Source organism: Lemur catta, chromosome 4 (assembly GCF_020740605.2).
Source record: "Lemur catta isolate mLemCat1 chromosome 4, mLemCat1.pri, whole genome shotgun sequence".
NCBI classification, from domain to species: Eukaryota; Metazoa; Chordata; class Mammalia; order Primates; family Lemuridae; genus Lemur; species Lemur catta.
Genome location: NC_059131.1, coordinates 53432328 through 53460140, shown reverse-complemented (window position 1 = coordinate 53460140; position 27813 = coordinate 53432328). Strand labels below are relative to the sequence as shown.

Sequence of the window (27813 nt, the reverse complement as noted above, 5' to 3'; positions counted from 1 at the left end):
CTCACAACCATGAGCTCCCATGAGCTTATTTTATAGGTTCAGAGGGAGTAATTAGCCAAAACCACACAGTGAGTGGTAGGGCTGTGTTTCAAACCTAGCTCTGCTTCATTATGAAGTCTCTGTTCTAACACTCTCAACTAAGTGGTCTTTAGCCTCGAATTAGTGTTGTTGACACAGAAATAACTACACTGAATTTAACTGTCCAAGCTTCACATTGTGCTCTTGCAACTGGCGAGTGGCCCATCCTCTCCAGCAAAGCCTAGGTGGACTGGGGACGAGGGAGCCACTTCTGTGACCTGGACACTGGCCAGCAGCAGGACGGGAGGCTCTGAGGCCCTGAGCACTTTTGGTGGGAACTGCTGACGGATGAGTGCACGTCAGTCCCTGGCAAGAAGCTAGAACAGATTATTAAACAGATGGCTTATGAGTTCCAAAGACAGGAAACAGTGGTCATCCCTGTGAGCAGAGGTTAGCAGAGAGAGAATGGTGCCAAACCTCATTTTTTTTGCAAGTCTTACTAGATTTCCTAGCTGGGGGCTGACAGATGTAGTTTATCTGCATTTCAGCAAATCAGTTCACACGGTGCCTCAAAGCACATTTAGGGGAGAGATGGAAAGATGTGGGTTGAATGTTTAGTTGCAACTTAGATGGCTCAGAGAAGGCTGAACAAACAGCATCCGAAGAGTGTTGGTTAGCACAGCAATGACAATGGTCATTTGTTCTGGGTGCCAAACACAGGGTCAAGGACATAGCTAGCACTGAATAAATATTTGTTGGTAGTATTAAACTCATGGGGGCAGTTTTTAGTGGCCCCATGAAAGGGCTCTTTCTTTGATTTAGCAGACATTTACAGAAAGGATGAAGAGTCTGGGAAGTGGAGGAGACAAGGTCTGTTTCTCGATCGAGGGAGGGAGGAGTGCGGTCTAGTGTTGTCCATTTTCTTTTGACCTCTGGAGCCCAGACTGCTGGACACGGTGATGGGCAGGGACAACCATGGGTCTTTCACTGTCTTTGGGACACATTATATTTCACGCGCACTTAGGGATTCCAGGGGGGACGTCTGGTGACTACTGTGGGGAAATGCTGTGTGTGTGTATATGTTTGTACGTGCATATGTATATTTATTTGTATGTGTACATATTGCGTATATGTGTGTGTCAGTTTCCTGGCCCCACCGCCCACCTAGAACCAGATCATCTCCACTTACCACTTTTTCCTACTGGGCTTCTGGTAAGATGTCATTTAAAGAAGGATTTTTTTTTTTGCTCAAAAATGTTTGAAAACCACAGATGCTGACAACGTCTAAATAACTGTGCCCTCCTCGCAGTCTTTCTGTGTGTCCCTCATATCAAATTGTCTTAAGTGTAAATGACTGGTGGCTTCCATTTTCCCAGTGGAGACACCTGCCTTGTTAAAAATGACTCTACTGGATACAGAGAATCTCAGAGTGGTGGAGCTGTAAGCAATGTAGCCACGTGAAGAATTTGAGGAAGGATGTGAGAGAGGCTTGGGTCCGTAGAGCCTCCATGCTTCCTACCTATAGAAATGTGGCCTTTGGCCTAGGATCCTTCATTCACTCAAAACTATTTTTTAAGTACCTACTATGGGCCAGCATTGTCCTAGACACTGGGGGTAAATGTTGAGTAAAAATACTCAGTCCCTATTCTCTCTCATGAAACTTGCAGACTGAGGGGAGGAGGCTACTTTACTTAAAAGTTAATTCAGCCGTTATTCATTGAGTGTCTGTCACATGCTGGGGTGTAGTAGTGAATAAGCCAGAAGTAGTGCAGGCTTATATTTAAATGAGTAGATAATTAAATCTGAGACAAGTGTGAAATGAATGTCAAAATGGAAGTTTTGACTATGCTCTGAGATGTGAGATATTCTAATGAGATGCCTAATCAACGAATGCAGATTTCCAAGGAAACATCTGTAAACAGGCTCCATGATGCTGGGACCCCTTGGCCAGATGAAGGCTGTAAAAGGGCCAGGGTAGGAGCAGGATTTGTAAGGGGATTTCTTGGAGAGGAGAGTTGCTGCGCAGTGAGGCTCCAGCAGCCTCCCATCAGAGTTTCCATCCAGGGCTCTAGGGGCTTCACCTCAAGTGCAGTGAGGGCCATCCCCACAGGGCCACTGGGAGAGTGCAGAAATGAGCTCCTTGAGGGCTGAACACAGAGTTCTCATGCCTGAGAAAGCGGAGGCAGCCTGCAGCAGCGGCACAGGGGTGGCTGCAGTGGGCTTGGCCCATCCCTGTGTCGTAGGTGTGTCGCTTGTGGACCAGATGTGGGCCATGCTGAGGAGGTCCAGAGAGGAGTCACCCTGGATCCTGTCCAAGAGGCTGTTTGGTAGGACAGAGGGACTTCAGCAGTAAGAAGCTGGAGGTAACTGCTAAGGATCCTAGGAAAAGGCCACATTTCTATAGGTAGGATGCATGGAGGCTCTACGGACCCAAGCCTCTCTCACATTCTTCCCAGAGGCTGTAGAAGTAGCCACGGGCAAACAGTAGGAGTAAAGAAACATCTTCCCATGATAAGGAAACTGCAGGAAGGGGGCTACCAAAGGAAGTTTCAAAGTATACCCCATGGGAAAAAAAAAAGTCAGTGTTAAACACAGGCTGGGCCTACAGAGCACAAAGCCAGCTTATAATGGGCCCAGATCAAGGGAGATCTACTTTTTCTCCTACTTCTGCTTACCTGCCTTACCCTGCCTAGGAGGGGTAAGAAATTAGCTACCAGGTTTGGGAGGGGACTCAGAGAAGAGACAGAGGAAAGACAATCATATCTCCCCTTTCCATGGGAGAGAAGGGAAGCTTTAGTGATGGTCCAAGTTTGAGGTTTTGATTAATCTCTTGGATTGGACTTTCTACGACTGAATTCAGAGTGTGTTTTTGAGGGTGGACCTGCCTTTAGCCTAAGAGCGGGCTGAACAGTTATGGGGCCTGCCATGTCTGTGTCTGGTGGCAGGAGAAAAATCTCTCTTGATGAATAAAGTTTACCAGGAGTGGAGGGAAACACAAACCAAAGCTTTATTTTGATCATGTCACATGTCTTCTTGCCCATATACCAGATACCTGTGCTCGGAAGGAGAGAAACACACTTACCTGGGAGCTAACAAAAGAGATGATGTGGCCTGTTGAGGGGGGAATGGCTTGGTCTCCCTGAGCCTGGGGACTCCAGCCTCATTTTCTCTTCTTCCTCCTTGCAGGCCCCAGATTTGCCCTCTGGGACTGGGCCCTACAGACACTCGGTTTCTCACCCACATTTCTCTCCCACAGGGCTGGCTGCGACCAGCATGGAGACCCTATTCCCGCCCTGGGCCTGTCCTGCCCTGGCTGAGCCCGCCTGGAAGGGGGACCGAGGGGCTGGGCTGACTTCTCTCCCACACCCCACACCAGCCCATTATGCTTACTGTTCAGGGCCCCCACCTATGTCCCCTGGCTGCTGGCACCCCGGGCACTGCAGTCTCTGCTCAAGTCAGAGGGAACGTTGACTGGAACCCAGGCCTCCTGGTATACAGGCCCTGGCACATTCCATGAACCACATTGGAGAGACAGACTTAGGTGTTCCCGTGACGTTCTGAAATGGAATTTCTTCACACGCATGAAGGAAATACATCTGGGCACTTAACAGTGTGTGAGAGACAGGAGTCTGGACAACCTGCCAAGCTGTGCTTCCATAGGATGAGCTTTTCCAGGGCGGAACTCTGGCCAGACTGCTGGCCCTTGAAGAAGGTAACTAAGTCAACAGAAATGGACTGGCGGCTCACAGAGAAAGGGCTCTTTTGGAAGATGTCTGTTTCACCTTGTTGACAGTGTCTGCCATTTTGTTCGGCATTTTTTAAACGCACAGGAAAAACAAAGCAGCTCTGGTCCCTTTAGAAAATGGGTTTGTTATGCCAAGTGGCCATTTTTGTGTGAGTTAGAAGCATGAAGCAGATTTGGGAATGTTTCTTTTAACTCCATCTCAGGCAACTGGCCATTTGGCCAAGAATGAGAGTACAGACTGCCCAGCCATGAGAAGCAGAGCATCCAATGGTCCACATAGTGTGTACACTGGGCTACAAATGTGGGGTTCAAGCCCCAGCTCCTCTGTGAAAGGAAGGCACTGCCTTTAGCCCTAGCCGTCCTATAGCCATTGCTTTAGAGTTATGTAATTTGTACTTTGTAGGTTATTAATTTTGTTTAACATTTAATACTAACTGTATACTGTATTATTCTGTTTACAAAAAACAACAAAGAAATGGATATAGGTGCTGTTTTCTGAGTAGTGTAAAAAAATATATTATTATAAAGCACAGGTTAGGTTAAGGGGTCATTATCTGTGCCCATTCTCAGGTATTGCACCCACCAGTTACAGCTGATGCCCTACGAATGGGCACTGCCCTTCAGCAAAGTGCGGCATGGATCCAGGGCCACCTCCTGAGAGCTGCCTTGGCTGGTCATATAAGCAGAACCTCATGCGTCTTTTCCACTAAGTTGTCAAGGCCACCTTCCCTGGGCTTTGCCTCCTACCTACGCTCAACAAAAGTATCACATCTAAAGTCTTGTGAAATTCTCTTTCTGCTTGTCACCTCCCTGCTTTCCTCTCCTCCTCCTCTACCTCCTTATTCTCATCCTCCTCCCCTACCTCTTTCTTTGTGCTCCTCCTTCCTGCTTTTCTTCTTCTTTAATAGGGAATTTATGGAGGGTCTACCATGGTGAGGTATTAGAGGCAGGAGGGGGTAGAAGCCAGCTATCCAATGCTAGGTGAGTGTGACGTAAAGCAACGTTACAACCGTCTGAGGCAGAAGGCGTCTCCAGACTTGGGAGGCACCAGCAACGCTTTGCAGAGAAGACAGGACTTGGCCTGAGTTACCATGAGAGGAGAAGAAGGGGCAGGGTAATTTGGGAATATGTAGGCGTGTAGACAATGCCAAGGGCGCAGTCTGCTTTGTGCGGGCCTGGCCAGCTGTGGAGGGTGCAGGGGAAATCCTGCTTAGCCCAGCATTTCTCAAAGCGCCTTCTACAGAATATCAGTGCCAAGTGATGCTCTCCGAAAACAGATCCGTACTTTACAGGTTTGGGAAATGCTGCATAATATGTCCTCCCTTTGGAGGTTCCCAACGCACACTGGCTTGCTAAAGCATCTTTGAAATGCTGCAGGCCTACTAAGGCCTCTTTAACATTGTTAAGTGCAGCATTTTCCAAACTAATATGACACCTATGAGCAGCTGTAGAGTAAGTGTTCCACAAAACACACCTTATGTGGGCAGGCAGTGGGAGCCAGTGAAGGTTTCTGAGGGAGTGTAGTTCATCGTGGAGAAGGAGTAAAAACTCCCTCACGTCAGAGAGAGGTGGGTGTGGAGTCTCTGCAGATGTGCTCAACACCTGCTGCCGCAGTTGATCCCTCTCTGTGCTCCTGGGAAGAGACCATGCTCGTAAGTGAAGAAGGGCGAGTTCTCATTCCTTAGCACTGAGAGCATTTATTGCCCTTGAGTATTAATGAAGCTCAGTGCACATGCCAAGAAAATGTTTTCACTGGCTGGAGGAGGAGTTGCAGATACATATGCATGCACATGTAAGTGTTTGCTGACTGGCAACCTGTTTTGATCTCATACCCCTCCTGTTTTTCTTTATTTAGCCAGAGCCTGAGAGCATCCTCTGAGGAAAAGCTTGAGTCACACCTGCTCTCTGCAGTCTTTTCAGACCAGCCCTGGCCTCCGGCTTGCCCCCTCCACCCATGATCACTCTCTTCTTCATCTTACTGTCAGCAGCATACAGATAATCACCTTGTGACACACCACCTGGTTCTTACATATGCCATGCTGCAGGGTGCCTGGGACCTTTGCTGATGATTGGCATGTATGACTTTTATGGCTTTCAAGTGGTAGCAGGGCAAAAGAACACACAAGCAGCTCATCTTGCCAGCCAAAAGGAGACTGAAAGAGTAGAATCACTTTGCTCTTACTCCCACTGAAGTGGTTTTAGGATATAGCAAGGCCTCCTTACCTTGAATGTGTCTCTAAAGGTCAACACAAACAATTAAGAGGCTAGCAGCTAGGCACGACAATGAATTAACACAGCAAAACCAAGGGGTGATAAACAATGACAATGTGCTGGAATTTCATTCTGTTTTCTGGGCATTACAACTAGGTAGGTGAAGAGGAATTATATTTCCCTGGGCAGAGTGTTTTGGGAAGGACACAGCAGGATGTGAAGGGGGCTGGAGGAACAGTCAGGTATAAAGAGGGACAGGCATCCACCCGCCAGTCTCATTGGCTTTATATCTCCCATGCTTCTAGAATCCGTCCACTTCTTGCCATTTCTCCTAGGTCCATGCTGGTCCACACCATTGCCTCTCACCTAGGACTGCAGCACCAACCTCCTCACTGATCTCCCAGCTTCCACGGTGGCCTCCCTGCAATCCATTCTTCCCACATGTCAAATGCAGTCTTTGTAGAACGTTAATTAGATGATGTCTCTCCTCTGCTAAGCCCTCCATGCCATGAAGCCTTCACATCACACCCTGAGCAAAATCCAAACACCTTTCCCCGGGTTACAAGCCCTGCCTGCCACTGTCCCTGCCTTTCTCTCTGACCTCACCGCCCACCTATCTCCTCTACACTTGGCCGACGCTGGCCTCTGAGTTCCTCCAACATGCCAAGCTGCTTCCACCTTGCAGACTCTGTGCTAGCTGCTGCCTCTTCACCTTGACAAGGCAACTCCCTCTTGTCCTTCACATCTTACTTTCAATGTCACCTCTTTAGAGAGGGCTTTTCTGACCATGCAGTCTTGCTATCCCTTCTCTCTCTACTCACCACCCTTTCTTAACGCTTAGTCTCGCACTTAACCCTTGGGTGTTGCAAATCCTAGGGTGCAAACTCCATCAAAGGACCACATCCTCCTTGTTCATCAGCGCTTAGCACAACAAATAAATATGTGTTGAATGAATAAATGCTACTTCCTCTAATAGCAGTGTGAGGCCTAAGCCCTTGAGATCTCTGTAAAGAGAATTTTCTCATTTGTAAACTGGGACTGAGAACACCTACATCATAGGCTTATCAGAAGAAATGTGTTAGAAAATAATTAGAAATTATATGGCTCTTGGCAGATATGAGCTATCATTATTGCTCTAGTCAAGTCAGTTTCCCTTTTAGTAAAGCGGGCCTGATATTTGCTTCCCAGGAATTTTTCAAAGATAAAGTAGAGCAGATGATCCTACAAACGTACAGGTACTCAGAACAAAGTTTTAAATGCTACAGGCCCTTTCTTCTCTGTAATGAGGCTGCAGGAAGAAGCAGTAGAGAGATCCCCTAAAATGCTTGTTTGCTTAAAAAAGAAACAAACAAACTGTGACATGCTGATTTGGGGCATACAAGACTTCAGGCTAAGAATAAGAAGTTTGGGGTAGGAATTGGCCCAGAAAGGCAGTCACAGCTGACCTACTAGAAAACCAGGAAGGGCAGAGACCCATAAATTTTGACTTTCTTATTGTGTCCACAGAATATAAATGGCTGGAGGACTCAGGGCCTGCATGGAAATCATGTCGTCTCCCTTCTCACAAGTGTCTTCTAGGCTAGTCCTCTGAACCAGCGCTGTCCAGCAGAAACATAACGTGAACCACATGGGCATTTTAAAGTTTTCTAGTAGCCACACTTGTAAAGCATAAGAAGAAACAGGTGAAATTAATTTTACTAACATATCTTATTTAATCCAGTGTATCCAGAATGCCATCATTTCAACTTGTAATCAACGTAAAAATTATTAAAGAGAGATTTCACATTCTTTGTTTCATGCTACTTTGAAAATCCAGGGTGTATTTTGCATTTATAGCACATGTCTTTTTTTACCAGCCACATTCAAGTGCTCAAGAGCCACATGTGCCTAGTAGCTGCCTTATTGGACAGTCAACTCTAGACATTGCTTTTGAGATATTCCAGATCTAAAAACATCTTCTGCTCCTTGTGGGGGTAAAGGAGAGGTCACAAATCATTTTTTAAAATATAAGCCCATTTGTAATCCCACCAAGTTGTCTAGTGTTATTCTGCACATGAAGGAAAAAGGCCTGGTCAACTCTTCCCATGAAGAGCTACACAGAAAATTATTTTAAGACTTTAAATTCCTGTTACGAAAGAACTTTTATCCTCTGATGGCCACGAACTCTTTAAGATATGTTCAACTGTATTTGAAACTGTATCTCTCTCTTTCCTAGAAGTGCTAGGAAGATCACTCACTTAGAATCAAATCATGTGCCTCTCCTCTAACCTTGGCATTTCTAGGGAAGATTTATGAAAAGCTATGTTTTCTTCATGGAGGAACAGTTTGTGCCCTGGTTTACAAAGCTAAAGCATTTCAATAATCCAATTGTTGCCATTAAAAAATCAGAGTTGGAAATGAATTAGAACTAAACATGTTATCAAAGAATGAGCTTGAGAGAGCAAAAGCATTATTTTGAAATAGTTATCCAAAGATTATGTGTTCTCCTTTGACACATAAGTCTATTACTGGTCTAGTTTTGGACATGGCTTGGGTGAGTTTTATAAAGGACAGTCATCAAAGTCTAGCTGTGAACGACACAGTGAGGGTTCAAACGTGATCCAGCATTGGAGTCTGCAGCAATCTGAAAGCACAGAAACACATCCACTGCTGGATGACACAGGCATTTTCACATGGGCAGGGTAACCTTTCTGGAAGCCTCCACGTGGTTATGAGTGGCCTGGTGCGGGACATAGACATGTGGGCTGATGGCTTGATGCTAATTACTTGTAAGATTCCGTTTTTGCCAGGACATTCTGTTTTGATCCATTAGCAAACATATTTGCAACTTTAGGGCCACCAGCAGAGATCTAGTGCAGGATGTGATAGTATGGCTGATGGATGCTGTGGGGACCATGGGCCATGGGGGTTCTCATGGGTTTATTCCCGATATTAGGGGCTGTGTTTACTGTTTACCAGCACAGAAGGGGGCTCAGTTCTGCAGCTGCTTTGGCTGTCTCTGGAGGCCGGCAGGGCATCCCCTAGGCCTACACATGTGGTGGGGTGTTGAGGCAATGGCCTCATGTCTCTGGTCAGCTTGCTCCTACTACTCACTGGCCTTCCCCTTTCTCTCTGCCACCATGCCTACGAATCCCAACTTTGTTGGTCAGAACTGCTTCCCTTGCTAGAAAGAGAAAGAAGGGAACACCTTCTGTCCTGCACAGCAACAGGGATGAGTCCACAGTGGACTTTCCATTAGGCCCACTTTTACTAGTTACACTGCGAAGGGGAATGGTTGCCCGTTATGATGTCCAATTTTCCAGACTCTGTGACATTTAGAGTTTCCCATTATAATTCACCTTTAGTAACTAGGAAGTATATGGAAAAGCTTACACAAGATTTATTCCCATATAAATCTTGTATCCAAGTCAGAACCATAGAGCCCTTGAAAAATAGGCATGCCAGTCATTGAGGCCAATGCCTGGGTGCCACGCCTTTCAGGATGCTGGGAGCAGACACAGAAATGGACAGAGGTGTTGAAGCCTAGAGGAATGGAATGAGCAGCCCCAAAGCTAACTCTGTCATCAGTGTGGATTCTCAGCCTGACTTTGCTCTATCTCATGACATTAGCCAAAAAGAAAAAATGGAAAAACACTAACCATTAAGCAAACAGCATAAGAATGAATTTGTAAAGTGAGAATAGTGAAGTCTAAGAGAGTTGTTTTTTAATTAACTTTCTATTTTCAAACAATTTTTTTTTTTTTTTTTTAAGAGACAAAGTCTTGCTCTGTCGCCCAGACTGGAGTGTAGTGGCACGATCACAGCTCACTGCAGCCTCCAACTCCTGGGCTCAAGGGCTCCTTCCCTCTCAGCTTCCTGAGTAGCTGTGACTGCAGGCTTGCATCACCATGCTCGGCTAAACAAACCTTTTTAAAAGTCAAAGTTATTAATAAATGGATGGCAATGACAAAAAGTATGAATAGCAATTGTGATAAAAGTTTAGTGTTTTAATAATCCTTAATCAGCCTCATTTTATCTGGAGATGCCCCTAGAAGACCTTGTGAATTCTCTCTCTTCATTAAAAGACAGAGGATTTATTGAGATGTCTCCTTACCCACTACAAAAATGCAGCTGCCTATGAAGGGAGCATCATAAAAGTTTATAGACAGCTGTGACCTGGGGGTTGCAGAAAAAGCTATAATCACCTGGGACAAGGAAACAAATGGAGCTATGTCTTCAGTGCTGTGAGGGAAAGGAAAAAAAAAAAAGAGCTAGGATCCCTTCCCTCAAATTGCTTACAACTTATTCAGGGAGTGAAAAGTCAGTACTGGTTGAAATTAAAATGGTGCTAAACCATGCAGCACTAGCTGTAAGCAGAGGTGGAAGGAAGGAGGCAGAAGGACAAGGAGCCTTGACGGGGGGAGGGTCTAGGAGGAAGTGGGACTTCAGCTGAGTGCCTCTGAGAAGACAGAGCCAGGTGAGAGTGGCTCTTCTCCCCTCCCTCCCTGGTTCCTGGCCTGTACGTCCTCTCTCTTCCTGTGCGACCTCTCTCCATTCCTCTGCCCTCAGGGCTTTCACACATGCTGTTCCCTCCAACCAGAGGCCTTTCCCTCACTTTATTGGGAGAGTTCATCTTCAGGTCTCAGCCAAATAGTCTCCTCTTTTTGGAAGTCTTCCCTGATCCCCTAGCCTGGAAATCTCCTGGCTCCATGCTCCCAAAGAACCTCCAATTCCCCCTCATATCACTTAGCACATGGAGTTGTAATTTAGTGATCTTTTCTGATCACTCCAGTGTATACTCCATAAGGGCAGGGATCTTGCCTTGTTCATGCTAAATTCCCACTGCCCAGCCCGGTGCCTGCTGGAGAGGAGGAGCTCTAGACATAGTTATTGAATGAATGGGAGTACTCTGTCCAGGACACCGTGTTGGTGGTACACAGGGAGGCACGGAGAGCAAAAGAACAGGAGGGAACGTGGGGGTGCGGCATCCTGTGCAGAGTGCAGCCATGTGGAAGGGCATCAGTGGTCATGTCATCTTGGCAGGGTATAAAAATGGAAAGGTGCTGGGAAGTGGGAGAGGGTAGGAGGACAGGAAGGGAAGGGGTTGGTTGACAAGGACTAGCTCTGCCTTCCAAAGTTGGGTCTGGTCCTACCTTCTCTTCAAGAGATCAGGCCTGATCTGGACTTGCACTCTCCTCTCCTGGCCTGGGGTGAGGACTCAAGGAGAGCCGGGAAGTGTAGGGGTAGTGGGTTCTAGTCTTGCCACTTGCACTAACTCCCTTTGTGACCTTGAAAAGGTCAGGGACCTTATCTGAGCCTCATCTTTCCTATATGCAAAAAGAGGCTAAAGCAAGGTGGTGATGGGGAGTAAATGAGATAATGTACCTGGGCATGCTTGGGGGGGGGTCTCACCAGACCACCTTTCCAGACCTGAATCTCCATGCCTCTGAAATGAGGGGACCGGGGCCATGAGAAATTGCCAGTCCCTCTCTGAGACTGAGGGTCAGGTTGGGGCAGGGTGGTCATAGAGATGCCAAGAGAAGATGGGTGTGTGTGGATGTTTTACAGCAGGCTGGCTCTTCCCCACGCTGTGAATTCCGGACGCCTAACTTCTAGGTCAGATTTTGCCATCTAGGATTCAATCCAACGCTTTCAGGCTAGAACAGAACTTCCCACCAGCCTGGGTTATGAGGATTCTTAATTGATGCCTATCACAGAGTCACAGAATGTCCCCAGAGATCTTTTCCAGTGCGATCAGCTGGAGGAACAGGCCCAGAGAAGCCAAGTGGCCAGACACAAACATCATGTTTGGACAAAGTAGCAAACTTCCTAAAATGTTATGCACTTGGGTGAAATTTTGACCCTAGAGCCAAGCCCTACCTCCCTCAATCCTGTTTCTGTTTGGAAGGAAAAAAATATGAGGTCAGAGAATTTGAACAGGGGTGTTTTATCCCCATCCCTGTCTTGTTCAGCCTCAGCATTTACTTCTCCCTTGTTTGCTGTTTGCAACTTGATACCAGGACTTGACCTTCTGTTATTGCAGCTGTTTGGGAGATGAGGCAATTTGAAGTTGAAAGTCCTACAAGTTGAAGCCGAAAGATGATGAGGATGATGATGACGACGCCGATGATAACACTCCAGTATGTCAGTGTTAAGTGTGTATGCTTGTGGGAAAAGGGGGGTCAGATTGGGGGAACTGGAAGAAGGAAATGAAAGAAAGAAGGTGGGAAAGGGACAGGGAAGAGGGGAGAGAACTCAATCACATCAATTGCTTTCACATTTATATCCTCAGTGAGACTTCCTACTGTGGGGGAAGGAAGTTGGTGTGGAAAAAAAAAAAAAGAACTTCAAGATAGTATATTTTGTAGCATCAACTTCGGGCTTAACTTCTCTGAAAAAGGTTAACTTTGCAGGTTTTGGGTACAGTTTGGTTTTTGCTGTGGACAAACTGTTTTGAACTTTTTCTTTCTTAAATTCAGGAAACTAAGCCAAAAATTCTAAGTACTCACGTACCCCTCCAATAAGACAGCAAAGGAAAGACTTCCAAGGGTGAGAACTGGATGAATACTACTGAGAATTCAAACATCCAGGGAAGGTGCTGTGCCAAGATAAATCACACCCTCTAGGAACATTTCCTATAATTTGCTTTCTTTTTTTCTTTTTCTTAAATGATCCACTTCTTACACAAGTTTATAAAAGGTCAGGAGTTAGGGGCCAGCACATTGGACTTACCCCCACATCTGCTGGGGCCTTACAGCCTGGTGTCAGAGACTGATAGAAATTCTGAAGATCTCTGTGTGCTCAGTGTAAAAAGCCAAGATAAACTTATTGTTTATTGTGCAAGAAGAATTTGACCTTCACCTAGGACTTTAAATGTACATAACTTGATTCTTTTAGTCATTGCTGGTTTAAACATAAAATAATCCTGAAAAAAAGGTTTTCATACATGTTGAGATGTATCTAAAATTCTCTGAGGTCAGTTTCAGTTTTCAGGGGGTAGGAAGGGAAGAAAATGAACTCCCCCCTGTTTGAATTATTTACACCTGCTGTTGTGTTGAATCCTGACACCACCATGTTTCCTGAGGAAGCGCAGACATCCACTCTGGAACTTGGGGAGGTGCTGCCAGGATAGGAGCGATGGGTTCCCAACGTGTGGCTGTTCCCAGGAGCCCCAAGCCCAGCTGCCCACTCCTCCAGCCTCATCTCAGGGCTGCCCTTGTGTCCTGCCCTCTCACCCACATCTGGGCCCTGTCACCCACGTCACTAAGGAGGACTGGCACTTCCCTCTGACCCTGCTACCCGCTTCTCCTAAGGGCTCTGGACTCCATCCACGGGCTCTTCTCTTCAACTCTTTACGCTACTGGGTCTCTGTCATGAGCACCTGATCACACTCAAGCCCCCCGGTCTTACTGAGACAAAGAACCCTTTCCAGCTCCAGATCTCCTCCAGCTGCTGCTCTGGCTCGCTAAGCCTCGCTCCTGTCCCCCCCATTCCACTGAGGCTGGGCTACCAAGGTTGCCGTGACCTCCTTACTGCTAATGTCATTAGAGGACTGCTCTTGCATCTTAATTACTCCGTCATTTGACACTGTTGACTCCACTCTCCTCTGTGACGTATGATGTTCCCTTGGCTTCCACGACCTCAGATGCTCCTGTTGCAACCTCTCTTTCTCTGGCCCGCCCTTCTTGGTCTCCTTTCTGCTCTCCTTTTTCTTTCTCCACCCTGACTTAAAGGATGTGACCCTCAGGGTTCAGGGCTGGACCTATTTCTCTTCTCTCTGCCCGCCTCCCTGGTTCTTCCTGTATTCACGTTGGTCTTAGGTGCCATGTGGATGACTCCCAAATCTTTGCCTTGAGCCCAGAGCTCTCAGCACAGCAACACTGCCTCTTGCACAGGTTGGGACTAGGGTGAGGCACACAAGGTGTCCAGGGCACAGATTAGGGAAGCACTTCCTCTTAGGTGCCTACACTTGCATGACCCTGAGTGTGAGCACCTCCTTTGAGTTCGTGCCATGGATGCCTTCCATGCCTCCCCCTGGTCCTGACCTGCTGCTGGCCCTCTCTGCTCAGATGTCCCTCAGGCACCCCCAAGTTAAAAAGCGAAGTCTTTGCCTTCCCTCCCAAAGCTCTCCTCTTCCTGCGCTCTCATCCCGGTGAATGGCAGCATGGGCAGCTCTGGCACTTGGGCCAAATCCTGGAGGTCCCCCTCTGTACCTTCTTTTTGCTCACGGGCCACACCCGGCAGTCACCAGATCAGTGATTCTGCTTCCTCAACATCTCTGGACTCCAGACTCTGTCCTCCTTGCCTGCCATGCTGTGATTCAGGCTGCCATCATCTCTCATTGCCCCTGTGTCCACACCGCAGTCCCTGCTTAAAACTCTAGCATAAGTCTTCACTGTCATTGGAGTGGAGTCCAGACTCCACGGCCAACATCCCCGTGCCTCTGCCCCTCGGTCCCCCTTGCCACCTGGCACTCTGTCCTCTTCCCATCCTTGCATCTTCCTGAAGGAGCCACAGTCTCACCTTCAGATCTTTGCCTAAGCTTCCCTCTCACTAGAATGTTCTCCCCCTTACCGCCCCCCTTTTGGGTTTCAGCTTAAAAGTCACCTCAAGAAGCCATTTCTGACTCCAAGGCTGGCGAGATGCCTTGCCAGGTGTGCCCCCACACCGCATGCACTCAGCTCCATCACAGAGCCCCTCACAGCGGGCAGTGCTCCCGGACGCAGGCACAGGGCTCACCCATCATTGAACGCCCAGCGATAACAGTGCTCAGCTCTGACAAGGTGCCCAGCAAGGATCTGTTGAACTTGCAAAGGAGTTCAGAAATCCCTAGTGCGATTGAAAGTCCTGAATTCAAGCCCCAGACCTGCCCCATACCAGCTGTGTGTCCTTGGAAAAGTTAATACCTTTCCCTGAGCCTCAATTTCTGCTTTGTAAAATGGAGATCATAGTTACCTCCAAAGTTATCATCAGTGAGTTTATGCTTCTGTTTAATTAATTTGCAGTTAATACAACCCTTGGCTCTCTCTTCTCTTCCACATCCTACACTGAACTCCTGGAAGCCAGAGCTTAGTCTTCTCCAACTGGCAGCCCTAGTGCTCAGTGCAGAAAGGGATTCTTAGTGGGAGTGCAATGGACCTTTGACTCTTTCAGGGAAGGCAAGCACAGCAGGCCCTAGAAATGGGCAGTGGAGGGGGGAAAAATAAAAGGAAAAGGGGAAGAGGAAAGAGGGAATGCAGGGAATGTGAAGCAGGAAGAGAGGAGAGAGAGGAAGCATGCAACGCTTTCTCTGAGGTCTGCTGACGCTGCAAGAGGCTGATCTGCTTTAGAAGGGCGGGCTGGAGGATGCTCTCTCCTCTGGCAGATAACCTGTCCAGGCCATGTCGCCTCTGAGACAGTAGGGAGACATGGTGCCCATGTGACAGGCCTCACGCCCTTATTGGAAACAGCTGCTCAAACGGCAGCCCTGGCGCTAGAGCTCGGGGGAGGATTTCACAACCTTCGGGGCTGCACTTCAGATGAGTTTCAAACTTTGTTTATGTGCATTTATGTGTGTGTTTCCCCGGGTCTCTTCTGATTGCAGTGACCCAGGCTTGCAAAACAAGCTGAGCGGGCCTTAGCATTTTGTTCTTGGAGATAGTATGGAATGTACCAGCCTCCTGATGCCAGAACTGAGAGAAACCCAAGGAGCTGAAAACAAAGACGGCATCCTACAGGAGCACGTGAAGGGGGGTGGAGTTCGAACTGGGGCAAAAGTGGGGAGGGCTTAGGGTAGTGCGTAGATTGATTGCATTCCATCCAGAACAGACATACGAGACACAGTTCTGTTTTCTCTTTCCCATCTTCTTTCCCTAAGCAGTAATGACACAGCAGCCGGAATCTAGGCTAACCATCTTCCTGGTAGGAAAGGGGCTGTTGAAAGCACATAGAGATTGCTATCATCCATTTCCCTTATGCCTGTCAGACTTCTAGTGTTTCTGAAGGCATGTGGAGAGTTGCCTTTAAATTGTGTCAAGAAGGAAACGGACGATGCTGCCCTGGGTAAAACACAGAGAATTGGACCGTCTCCTTGGTTCGCAACCCTGGCTGCCCATAAGAATGACCTGGGGAGCTTTCACAGCCCTGCTGCCCAGACCTCATTCTGGAACAGTTAAACAGGACTTTGGGGTGGGACCCTGGCATCAGCCTTCAAAGCTCCCCAGGTGATCACAATGTACAAACAGGTTGAAAATCACTGGAGTCCACAAACTCTGATCTCTGAATTTACTTATATTTTTGTGTTTGAAATTAGTAATCTAGGAACAGAATTGCCCATAGCTAGGAAGTAGAGACTACTGATTGGGACTTAATATTTAGATTTAAGCTAGACTAGTTATTCCCCAATTGTGTCAATAGGTGTTCTATGGAGAAATACAGAAAAGTAGTGGCGACTGAGAATCTCAAGCTCTCAGGGTTAGAAGGACTCTGAAGTTCAATTTATCTCAGTGGTTCTCAAAGTGTGAGCCCCAGAGCAGCCACATCAGCGCACCTGGGAGCTTGTTAGATGTGCTAGTTCTCAGGCCCCAGCCCAGAACTCCTGAATCAGAAACCATGAGGATGGGTGTGTTTTAACAAACCTTCTAGGCAGTTCTGACATTCAAGTTTGAGAACTACTGATCTGCTACAGGAACCCCTTACTATACCCTGGCCTAGTGGTTTAACTTGTTTTATCCTTGTTTGGTGACATTACTTACCTGCAACATTAGTCTTTGGGGCAGCCCATTGTGGTACTGAAACTTGCATCTGTCAGTTCCTTAAGATGAAATCTGCTTCCTTGTCGCTCCTACCTGTGGGGCTAGTTCTGTACGTTGGGATGGCCCAGAATAAATCCAAGTCACATTCTAACCTCAAAGAATTTAAGATAATGTTCCTACTTCTAGTTTAATATAACATGTGACCCATAGCTCCCAAAGATCCTCTCCTAAATTTATACTAAAATATCCAGAAAGATACGGAAAAGAGGAAAGCTCATATTACCACCAAAAACTGAGATTGAGGGAGTAGAAGTGTAGAAGGAAATTTTTGGGAAAATTTATGTTCCCTTGGAATAGGAAAGACCCTTCTGAATTTGACACCAAGGGCAAAAATTATAAAGATTTATAGATTTGACTGTGAAATAATAGATAACTTCAATGTATTTTTTAGAAGTTACAAGGTAAATGACAAACTAGGAAAAACTTTGGCTATAACTTTGGCTTAAGTCTAACATTATATATATACATTATATATAATACATATATATAATGTATATATATAAAATATGTATATATTATATTATATATGTATATGTATATATAATATATATGTATATATATACATATAATACATATACATATAATACATATAATGTATATGTATATATAATGTTAGACTTTAAGTTTCATGAGTAAGCACCTATACTTAATGCACAGCACAGGATCTGACACATAGTAGGCCCTCAAATCACTTGATTAATGTATGAATGAAGATGGGTTAAGAAAATGACCACATAAAAATCAACACTAAAATATCTATCTAGTAGAAAAATGGTCCAAACCATGTATAGGCAATTGATAGACAAGAAAATAAACATTTAAAAAAATTGTTCTACCTCACCAATAAAAAATGAGAATTAAATTAGCACCCATCAAACAGGTAAGTTTAATAATGTTGGTGAGCATCTGGGGAATGGGCTTTTCAAAGATGCTGATGTGAGGGTTAATTTGTACAATCTTTCAGGAGGGCAATTTGACAATATGTGTTAAAGCTTTAAAATTCTGCTTGCCATCTGATCCAGTAGAAAGCTGGACACTTTGTCCTCAGGAAACATTCATGACTGTGCAGAATGACACGGAAACAAGGATACTGACTGCAGCTTCCTTTACACTAATGAATACTTGGAAATAAATATCCAAAAGGGGAAAATGTAGTCATTAAAATGATACTATGCAAGGCTATGTAGTGGCATGGAAAGATTATCTGTTGAATATGGTGAAGTGATAAAAAATAGGTTACAAAATGGGATGCATCACATCATGACCAAGAAAGGACCAAGATAAAGCTCTCACGGTCTCTTTAAGTATTTCTTTCTTGGATTGAACATTCTAAATTGCTTCAGCCATTTGTCCTTGAAAGATGAGCAAATTTTCTGAACTCAAAGAGTGGCCAAAGTGTGTAGGAAGCTTTGGGGACCATCCTGGAAAATGTTCATGGGACACAGGTTCTAGTTTCCCAACTTTCTTGCTTAGTCTCTGTCGACTGTCTTTGGCTTTGGCAATGTCCCCTTTTTAAAGGTCTGGCCAGAACTTTTTGTATTTTTAGGGACACCATGGGAACGATGAACAATATTACCAAGCTAACAGACGTTTGCTACGTAGAGAGGATGGGAAAGGCATTCCAAGCAGAGAAACTTAGCAAAGGCACAGAGACACAAAAGGTCCTGGCATGTTCAGGGCACGGCGAGTAGCTAGTTCCATGTGCCCAGAGCCCATGTGGAGGTGCTGAGGGAACTGGGTGAGAAGCAGATGAGATGGAAAGGTAGACCTTTCTATTAATAAACCAAGTTAAGAATTTTGGGCTTCTCCCTAGCTTTTGCAAATCTGAAGTATGGTATTGTTGAGATCCATGTTTTAGAAGGAACACTATGGTGACTACATCCTGGAAGCAGGGAACATCACATACTTAGCGAACTTTAACAATCTTAGGATCAGATGTGTTGCTGGTTTGCTATGGAAGTGGGTTCTTTTGGTGCTTTCTCTTTTATCTTGGCCCAGGGATTTCCTGGTAGGCTCCTAGGAACAATGGGACCATGAGCTCACCCAGGCAGAAAGAGGAAGATGAGTGATGGCAGATGGGAAGCATTCACATCCCCTGCTGCCATCCCATCATGTTCTCCCTGACCTGGAGCAGGGACTGCTCTGAGGAGGTGGAGGCACTCTGGGCTTTCAGCAGCCTCAGAGGCTCTGTAGGTGGGCTTGTGTCTGCATCTGCAGGACTGGGGCCGGTTAGCTGGGGGGAGGATGGAGGAGACAGGAACAGAGGAGGAAGAATTGCCAGGTTTCTATGAGGTCAACATATGTTTGAAGCAATTCAGAATGTAACCAAGAATATAATTAGGTGATTTTTGTTTTTGTTTTGTTTTAAAGGAAAAATTCAGAACCTGTGACTCTTGTTCATGAGCACATGCCTGAATGTAGTCATTTTGAGTTTATGGAAAATGTGGTCAGCCCCATAAATCAGTGCTGAGGAATTCTTACAGAGTCATCACCGTGCAAGCACTGCAGGTCTCTAGTGAGTCTTCTAAGGTTATGCAAGACAAAACAGAAAAAGCATGTAGACAAAGCTACAATACTGTCTTCCTTCCCTTGGAATTTTTTCCCGAGTAGCCACAAGGCAGCTCTGAATTTGGGCTCTTACTTAATCTGTGACAGCTTTCTTGTGTAACTCCATGTGTACATTAAATGTCTGTGGCAGTCACCATGACTATAAAGTCACAATTCTCTGCATCTATTTCTCTCATATACCTTATAATTTTAGCAAGTCTTCTATAAAGAAAGCCCATTTAAGAGTAAACTGAACAATCATGACTTGTAACAGTGCTTAGAATATGTTCAAAGGTATCTTAATTCTTAAATTTCTCGTACCTGAAGTCTATTATTTTGCATGATTGGAGAATTAAAGTTCAAGGTGATATTGCGTTTCTCAAAAACATATGGAACATCTCCAAATGTTATCACAAATTTTTATTCATAATTAGTGAATAAGAGATTCAATTTAGGTGTGATTCATTAGAGGAAATTCCATTAGTTTTTGTTCCATTGTTCTTGGATTTATATAATCAGCCTTTTGCCCTCAAGCAGTGTTCTTATATCTTATAAATGATAATATTTCTTTCTACCCTTCCTTTTTCTTGTACCCCTCCCATTTAGGTTGACCCAGTTTTTGAATTTGTTTCTGCCAAACTGGTCAGTGGAGAATGGAATGTTAACATATTTTAGTGGAGGTGTTCTTCAGTAGCTTTGAAAAAAAATGGGATTATATACTGTACCAGCATGTTCTGTCATGAAAAATAGTACTGCTGAATACTAGTTTATATATCTTATTATTTTTTTCTTAATCTGTTAGAGGAGTCTCATGGACGCTAAAAAAAAATTCTCCATTTGCCACAGAAACCAAATTTGTGATTTATAAGACCAAACACCTCCCTGAGTACTAATTTTATGGCCTATGCTCATTTCTGTTAACTGTGGAGTCTTTAAGATTTGGTATAGAAATTTGTACTTGTTGACTGTCACAGACAGAAGTTCAAATTCCATATGCCATGAGGGCACGTCAACCCAACATTTATATGACCTGGTTTCACGTTTGTACTTGCCTGCTGTCCCTGCCACAGCTTGGAGCAGGAGCAGCTAGTTGGGCAGTAGTCTGCACAAGCTATAAAACTTTACACCAAATCCCCTCAGCCACAAACCACCCACTGTCATCAGGTGCAAAGGGAGTGGGGTTGTGGGGCCTGTCTACCAGGCTCTGCTCTGGTGTTTATTCGCTGTGCCATGTTGAGGGGTGAGCAGAGTAAAGATGGGGTCTCTCTAACACAAACCAATTGCATTAACCATCCACAGACAGAACAGCCCAAAGTAAATGACCATTAAGAATACCTACCATTGATCGAGCATTACTAAGTGTTCCACGGTGGGCCAAATGCTTTACAAACATTACCTCCCCCAACCAGCTGCACTATGAAGCAGTTATTGTCAACTACTTTTTTTTTTTTTTAAAGAGATGGGATCTCAATACATTGCCCAGGCTGGCCCCAAACTCCTGGGCTCAAGCAATCCTCCTGCCTCAGCCTCTCCAGTAGCTGGGACTACAGGCGCATGCCACCATGTCTGGCTCTCAGCTACTTTATAAAGATGAAGTGGAGAGAGGTTAGGGGACTTGCCTGGAGTTTTCCAGCCAGGAAGGTAGTGAGGTTGAAAGCCACATCCGCTTGATTTGAAAGGAGTTTTAAATTAGACACCTCTATTTTGCTTTTGGGTTAAAGTGCCTGATTGCCAAGGAAGCAAGTGGAAGATACAGGTTGCTAGTAGTTGAGGGAGAGTTTGGTCCCACGTTTTGCTCTGTAAAACTTGTGGAAAAGTGACTAGCTCTTACAAGAAGAAACAGCAATGGTGTCATTTCAGCAGAACCGAAGTTGTTTCCAGCATTGTTACTTACTGTCTGAACCAGAACAATTTATTCATCTTCTCTTGTCCTTCATTTCCTCATTTAGAAAATGAAGGCATGGGCTGGTCTCTAAGGTCTCTGCTGGCTCCACCTTTTATAACTCCTCTTGGCTGGCGACACTTCAAGTTTGGTCCTGACAGTGCCTAGACAAATCCTCACTCCTCGGTGGTTCTGGAGACCCGCTGGGCCCAACACCCACTGGAAGATGGTAGGTGTTTCCTGTGGCCCCGTATTCCCTCACCCCATCCTGGAGGCGCCGGCCCTCTGTTCCTTACCACTGGCCAGTGTGGCTGAGGACCAGCAGGCCACCCTCCTGGGACTGCCCAAAGTACCAGCCAGGCCCACTTTATTCACTCTCTATGCCCATAAATTGAGAAGCTCAAGTTCTAGGAAGCTAAACCCAACATATCTCTGTCAAAATCCTTTTCAGAAAAGTAAATCAAAACTCACAGTCTTATAACAACCAGAATTTTGAAAATCAGTATCTGATTTGTCACAACATTAAATAATAGCTGGATTTGTATACCTGAAGTTATTCTAGCTTTTCTGTAGAATCCAAAGTTATTCTATTAATAGCTCTACAAAGACAGAGGGAGAGAGAAAATGAATGTGTGTGTGTGTGTGTGTGTGTGTGTGTGTGTGTGTGTGTGTGTGCGCGCGCGCGCGCGTGACCGTCAATGAGTCCTACCGTGTCTCCTGGTTGTGGACGCATCACAGACACACGATCATATCCTTTCCTCAGTAGGACCCACAAAGCATCGAGTTTTCCCTGAAATAAAACAAATGCACCAAGATTACATATGAAACCAGACCAGTGGCTAGTCACCGCAGGCATGTAGAACTTTCCATGTTTCTTCAGTCACATGAATAACATAGCACCAACAATATGGTTGTGATGGGATTAGTGACTCTCCAGCCCCTAAGTTCAGAATTCGGGCTTCATGAATGTAGGAGGAAAGAGGCACACAACAGAGGACTCTGATACTTGTGAAGGATGTACTCTGAGACCCGAGGGCAGCCCCAAATCTGCATACACAAATTTTGTTCATGTTCTTGGCTTCTGTCCTTATCACATTTCTGGGCATATCCTCCCACCACAAATCAATCTTTTCAACTTTTCACTAAAGTTTTTTCTTCCCAATTGGTGCCCAGAATTCATAAATGAAGACAATAATGACAAATTTGGGAAAATAACTAAACATTAGTGTTGACAAGGCAAGATCAATTTAAGGCCCCTGGGATGCAGATCTCTGGCTGTGTGCTAGGCTCACTCAGCAGCTACAACTTGCTCAGGAGTCTAGGCTTCAGAGACAAATTACCAAACATCACAGTCACAGATTACCCAAAATCACAGCCTTTTTGGGGTAATGGGCTGAAACTTAGAAGAGTGACTGTCAGTGGCAAGGTTTTCGTAGTTTATGACAAAGAGCACCCTAAAGATGACTTCGCTCCCTGGCAACTGTGAATATGTTACCCTACATGGCAAAAAGGACTCTGCAGATGCAATTAAGTTAAGGATCTTGAGATGAGGAGAGTACCCTGGATTATCTAGTGGGCCCAATCTAACCACATGGGTCCTTCCTTGGGGGAAGCAGGAAGGCCAGAGTCAGAGGAGATGTGCTGATAGAAGCAAAGTCACAGTGACTTGGTGTGAGAAGGGCCAACCCAATGCTGCTGGCTTTGGAGATGGAAGGGTCCACAAGCCAATGAGTGTGGGTAGCCTCTAAATCTGAAAAAGACCAGGAAACCGATTCTCTTGTACAGTCTCTAAAAGGAACACAGCTCTGCCAACACCTTTTTAGTCCACTGAGACCCATTTTGGGTTTATGACTTCTAGAACTATGAGGTAATAAATTTGTGTTGTTTAGGCCTTTAAGTTTGTGGTAATTTCTTATGGCAGCCATAGGAAACCAATACAGCCCTTGTTATTCCCAGACATATTCTATGTTTATTTGCTTATTACATTGATTGCCACACTAGAAAAAAGATTTTTTTCCTGGGGGCCATGGTGTTTTATTATGAAAATAGAATAAAAACTTCAAAAACAAAAGGACCCTTTCTAATTTAATGAAAAAAATATTTTTATTGTTTTCTGTATGTTCATAGAAAAATAGTTCACATGGGTTAAAAAGACTTGTGAGTTACATATGTTTCATGAGACCCTGGGCTCAAAACTACTCTAAGTTAAATACAACTCACATGGCAGTTAATGTGTTATCATCTGTCTCTGCCCACTGAAATGCCAGCTCAGTGAAAGCAGAGGTAGCTTTGGTTTTGTTCACTTCTGTATGCCTAACCCTTACGACAGCATCTGGTGCTCAATATATATTTGTCCAATGAAATGCTCCTAAGTGCTTCATGTTTTCACCTGTGTCCTCTCATTTAATTCTCCCAGCAATCCCAGAGGGTTGTGGAGAGGAAATGGAAGGTCAGAGAGATCAAGGAACTTGCCCAAAGGCACACAGCTTAGAAACAGGAGAGTTGTGATTGGAACCCAGGTCTGTCTAATTCCAAAGCTCATACTCTATTACACCAACTGCAGATTCTTCTGCATGCAGATCTTCTGACTGGAGTGCTCTATTTTAGATCCTTTGGAATAGGGTTTCAAACTGTGGGCTGCAACTCTTTAAGCCCTTATGGAACCAATTTTGTACATTAGAACCAGAATTTTTCAGAAATAAAATAGAATAGAAAAAGAAATATTAATTGCACATGGTGAGGATAAGTATTGTTTTGTGAAAAATTTCTTCCAGTTAAATATGTATGTGTGTGTGTATGAGTGTGTGCGTGTGCATGTGTGGACATATACTGGGCCAAAATGTAAAATATATTTCTTAGGAATGTTTGAAAACCATGATCTGGAAGAGGTCTTGGAATGACAGTGCTGGAAAGGCTGGTGACATCTAGAAAGTTCAAGTTCTTGGACACAAAGCATTTATAATGGCAGTGTTAGTTTAAGAATCATCTCGAAGACTTCAAGTTCTGAAATTTTCTGGTGGGTTACATAAACACATAAAAACTGTATTCTTGAACTTTTATCAACTGTTGTTTGAGTTCTTGTGGGTTAAACTTTGTGTTGCCAAGTGTAGTGTTTCTCATCTCTTTTGGCAAGGAATTTACAAAAGCCCTTAAAAATATTTTGAAATGACTTTAGAATGCTGGGTAGAACTGTTGCTTCGTGCAGCGTGGTTTTTTGCATTAAACCGTTTCAATCATCAGCTAAATGTTTTCCTTGAAGGTTCTTTGGGATAAGCGTTTATATTTCAGGATCTAATCAGGTGGATTTCCTGGATGAATGCCTCTTTTTCTTTTCCTTTCCCCTTTTTTTTGGAGGGGGAGGACTCCCAGTATTTGGGTTTGTAAATCGGCCCACCCGCAGCATTCTGCGCTAATCACTCAACTCCTTGACAAATGAGGAGCAATGAGATGGGGCTAAAAAAAGAAAATTTGGCCATCAAACAAGTGTGTTAATTAATTCATTAGAAATGTAAAGCTCCATGCATAGCATCGGAGCAGAAACCACCTAGATGTATGTCGGGAGAATGGGTAACAACACAGCGTAGTGTTTAAGCACGAAGTGACTGGTGCCAGACTGCCCGAGTTTGCATTCTGGGTCTCTTCTTCACCAGCTCTGTAGGTGGGACAAATTGTTTCATCTCTCTAATCCTTACTTTTCTCATCTTAAAAATGGAGCTAATAATACCATCTACTCTATACACTTGTTATTAATTTAAGGTCCAAAATTAAATGTTGAGGTTAGGTGCTTGTCTCAGAGTAACAACAGCTCTCTTCCGCCTCGTCCTGTCCACCCCTGCCCCATCGTCTTCACGGCTCCTGCCTCAGCCCAGGCCCTCACCTTCTGTCACTCATTCTGTGAAGAGTTTCCTGATTGTCCTTTCACTTCCAGGCTCCCTGTTCTCTCTCGCCTTTTATTGGTTAAGAACCTAGTTCCTTGGCAGCCCAAACAGATGCACTGCAGTTAACAAAATCAACCAAGAAACATCTTACTAGCGGTGTGAATTTGGGCAAGTTACTCAACCTCTCTGTGTCTTGTTTTTTTCATCTGTAAAATGGGAGTAGTAGTAGATTCTACTTCTGAGGGTTGTTCTGAGAAATAAAGGCGTTAGTGCATGGAGAGCACTTGGAACTGTGCCTGACCTGCCATGCCTGCTTCATCCAGGTGAGCGCTTGTCACTGGGCTCTTCTGGCCAAGGTGACACTGGCCAGTTCCAGTGGTATCTTCAGCGTTCTGAGCTCTGGCTGTCCCACAAAGGAACCCAAAGCCCCAAAGTCTGTAGCACAGAAAATAATCTGGGCAATCTACACAACCTAAACTTCCTTCCACTCCTCCATTAGGTAGCTTTTCACGCAAGAGTTGATGTAAACTTTGGGAAAGAGTGTTTACAACCAAGATGAGGATAAAAAGTAACTCTCAAAAGTAAAAGAGAAATGCAAGACAGAGGCTCCAGAGCCTAGATTTTTCTGTATATGCCAGCAGCCTTTCATTTAAAGACAGTAGAGATGGGCCAGGTCCCTTTGGGGCCAGAAGTGCCACAGGGGGAGTCTTCCAACCACTCCCTGCGCTTTACATGAAGTTCGAGAGGAGGCTTCTGAGTTGGCTCCACCTTATTTCTGTCAGATCTGGGTGTTTGACTTGCACAGGCCTCTCCTCAGGATGCATCTAAGACACTGGTCTGTGCTTCCCAGGCAAAATGCCCAACTGCTTCTGTGAAGCTAAGACCAAGATTTCTCCACAAGCCTCGGAACCCTCTGCCAGAGTGTATTAGCTGAAATTTAAAAATAGCTTTCTTTCATGTGAAGTTGACATATTTTGACTATAAAATGAGAAATTTACCAACTAGGGCTCCCAAACTATCTTAGCCTCAGACAGTAACTTCCAATCCACAAGGGCAGACAAAGTGGAAGTTCTGTGGAAACCGTAGCTTTTGTTTCTTTCTAAATAAGCCTGTGCAGGAAAGATCATGCAGCCAGCGTTCCAAGCACCCTGGGGCATGGGTGTCTGGGGCTGGGTTTCCTTTTTTTTTTTTCTTACCAGGCAACAGCTGTGTCTTCTTTTCTGGTTTGTCTGCCTTAGTTTGTTGGAAGTCAGAGATTTAGAATTTTAAGAGTAGTTTGACTTACAGGGCCACTGTAGACTGCTGCTTGATTGTTTACACCTTGAAATACATGGTGAATAATGTGACTTAGGCTTCTCCTCAAATGAAATAAATTAACGGATAAAATTAGAAACTTTCCTTACACACACACCCTCTCAGGGTAATTTTTGTTTTGCAGTTTTTTTTCTTTTGGTCTTTCTTTAAGAAAGGTTTGGAACCTTTCTACTAAGTAGCCAGAGAGGGATCAAATCTGTTCAACATCAACGGCACATCTGACAGCGCTTAATGCTCCGGCCGCTCTTACTTGGCTACACGCAGCTTCATCCGGCATGGTTTCAAGGCTGAATGCTGCTTGACCCCAGGGCCAAGGTGATAAGGCCAAGAAAGTGCACAGAGACCACCTCCCTCCGGGCCCTGCAAATAGCACAGGCCAACCTGCCCCCTCAAGGCCTGGCTTTTGTCCTTCCGCCCTTACTTCTGCCATTTCTAGTCACGGGGAGGGGCTACTGGAGAGGGAGAAAAATGGTTTCTCTGAAGGCTGCAAGCCTCCGACAAATCCGAAAACAGCTCTGGTTTTAATCTATCTGGTGGCCATATACTTGGGCATGACTTAACTTGTCTGAAATGGTCAGTCCTAATTTAATGAGAAGCATGGGGTGTTGTAAACCCCAGGGGTGAAAACCGAGCAGAGGAAAATGCAGGCTAAATATCAGGGAAAATTTCCTGATCATGAGCCAGGAATGAGGAAGGGGGGAGGTGTGGTCAGTGTGGCCAGTGCCTTAAATTAGACAGGGGCACAGCGGGTGGAGGAGAGCCCACTGGGGGACCTCTTCCCTCCATGAGTTCCCGCGGGTTTGCTTGGCAAATGTGCTCACCTGCTTCTCAGTTCCATCTCATGGAATGCGTGAAAAAAGCGAGTCCAGTGCAGTACAATTCAGTATGTATATGATTCTGGCCACCTTCACTGGGGAGGTAGGAGTCTCCCCAGCACCTGCTGAAAGTTTTGTGCTCAGTGGAGGTGTTCTCCCTGCTTGACAGCAGGGAAAGAAGGTGGACAGAGAGTGGATGGGTCGTTCTCCCGAGCTGCCTGTCCCCGTCCACTCTGCTTTTCTCTGCCTTCCCCGCCGCCCCATGCCTGGGAAGCCTGCCGCTGCATCAGCTGCCTTCTCTCTGGTCCCGCCAACAGGTGCCACCGGAAGGAGATGAGCGGGCTGAGATGAGGGAGATGTTGGGATATTTGTTCCTGCTCCCTCCCTACCTCCCTGCCTCCAGTCTTGGCTGCATCCTTGCAAACATTTTCTGTAAAGGGCCAGAGAGTGAAGACTTTAGGCTTTGCAGGTCAACAGGAAAATTCGGGGATACTATGCAGGTACTTACATAACCATTTAAAAATGTAAAACCTGTTTCTTTGCTTGTGGGTCATATAAAAACAGGTGGCGGGGTGGATTTAGAGTGCCGATTCCTGCTCTGTGGACACAGCTCCCATGGGTGGTCTCTTCG

General features: G+C 45.3%; 1 protein-coding gene across 1 annotated transcript in view; it reads right to left on the bottom strand.

Moving 5' to 3' along the window:
* Positions 1-27813, bottom strand: part of ANTXR1 (ANTXR cell adhesion molecule 1) — a 220630-nt gene that overhangs the window by 31620 nt on the left and 161197 nt on the right. The window contains exon 17 of the mRNA XM_045549767.1: positions 21885-21965. Within this exon, the coding sequence (XP_045405723.1) occupies positions 21885-21965 (81 nt within the window). The remainder of the gene's footprint in view (positions 1-21884; positions 21966-27813) is intronic.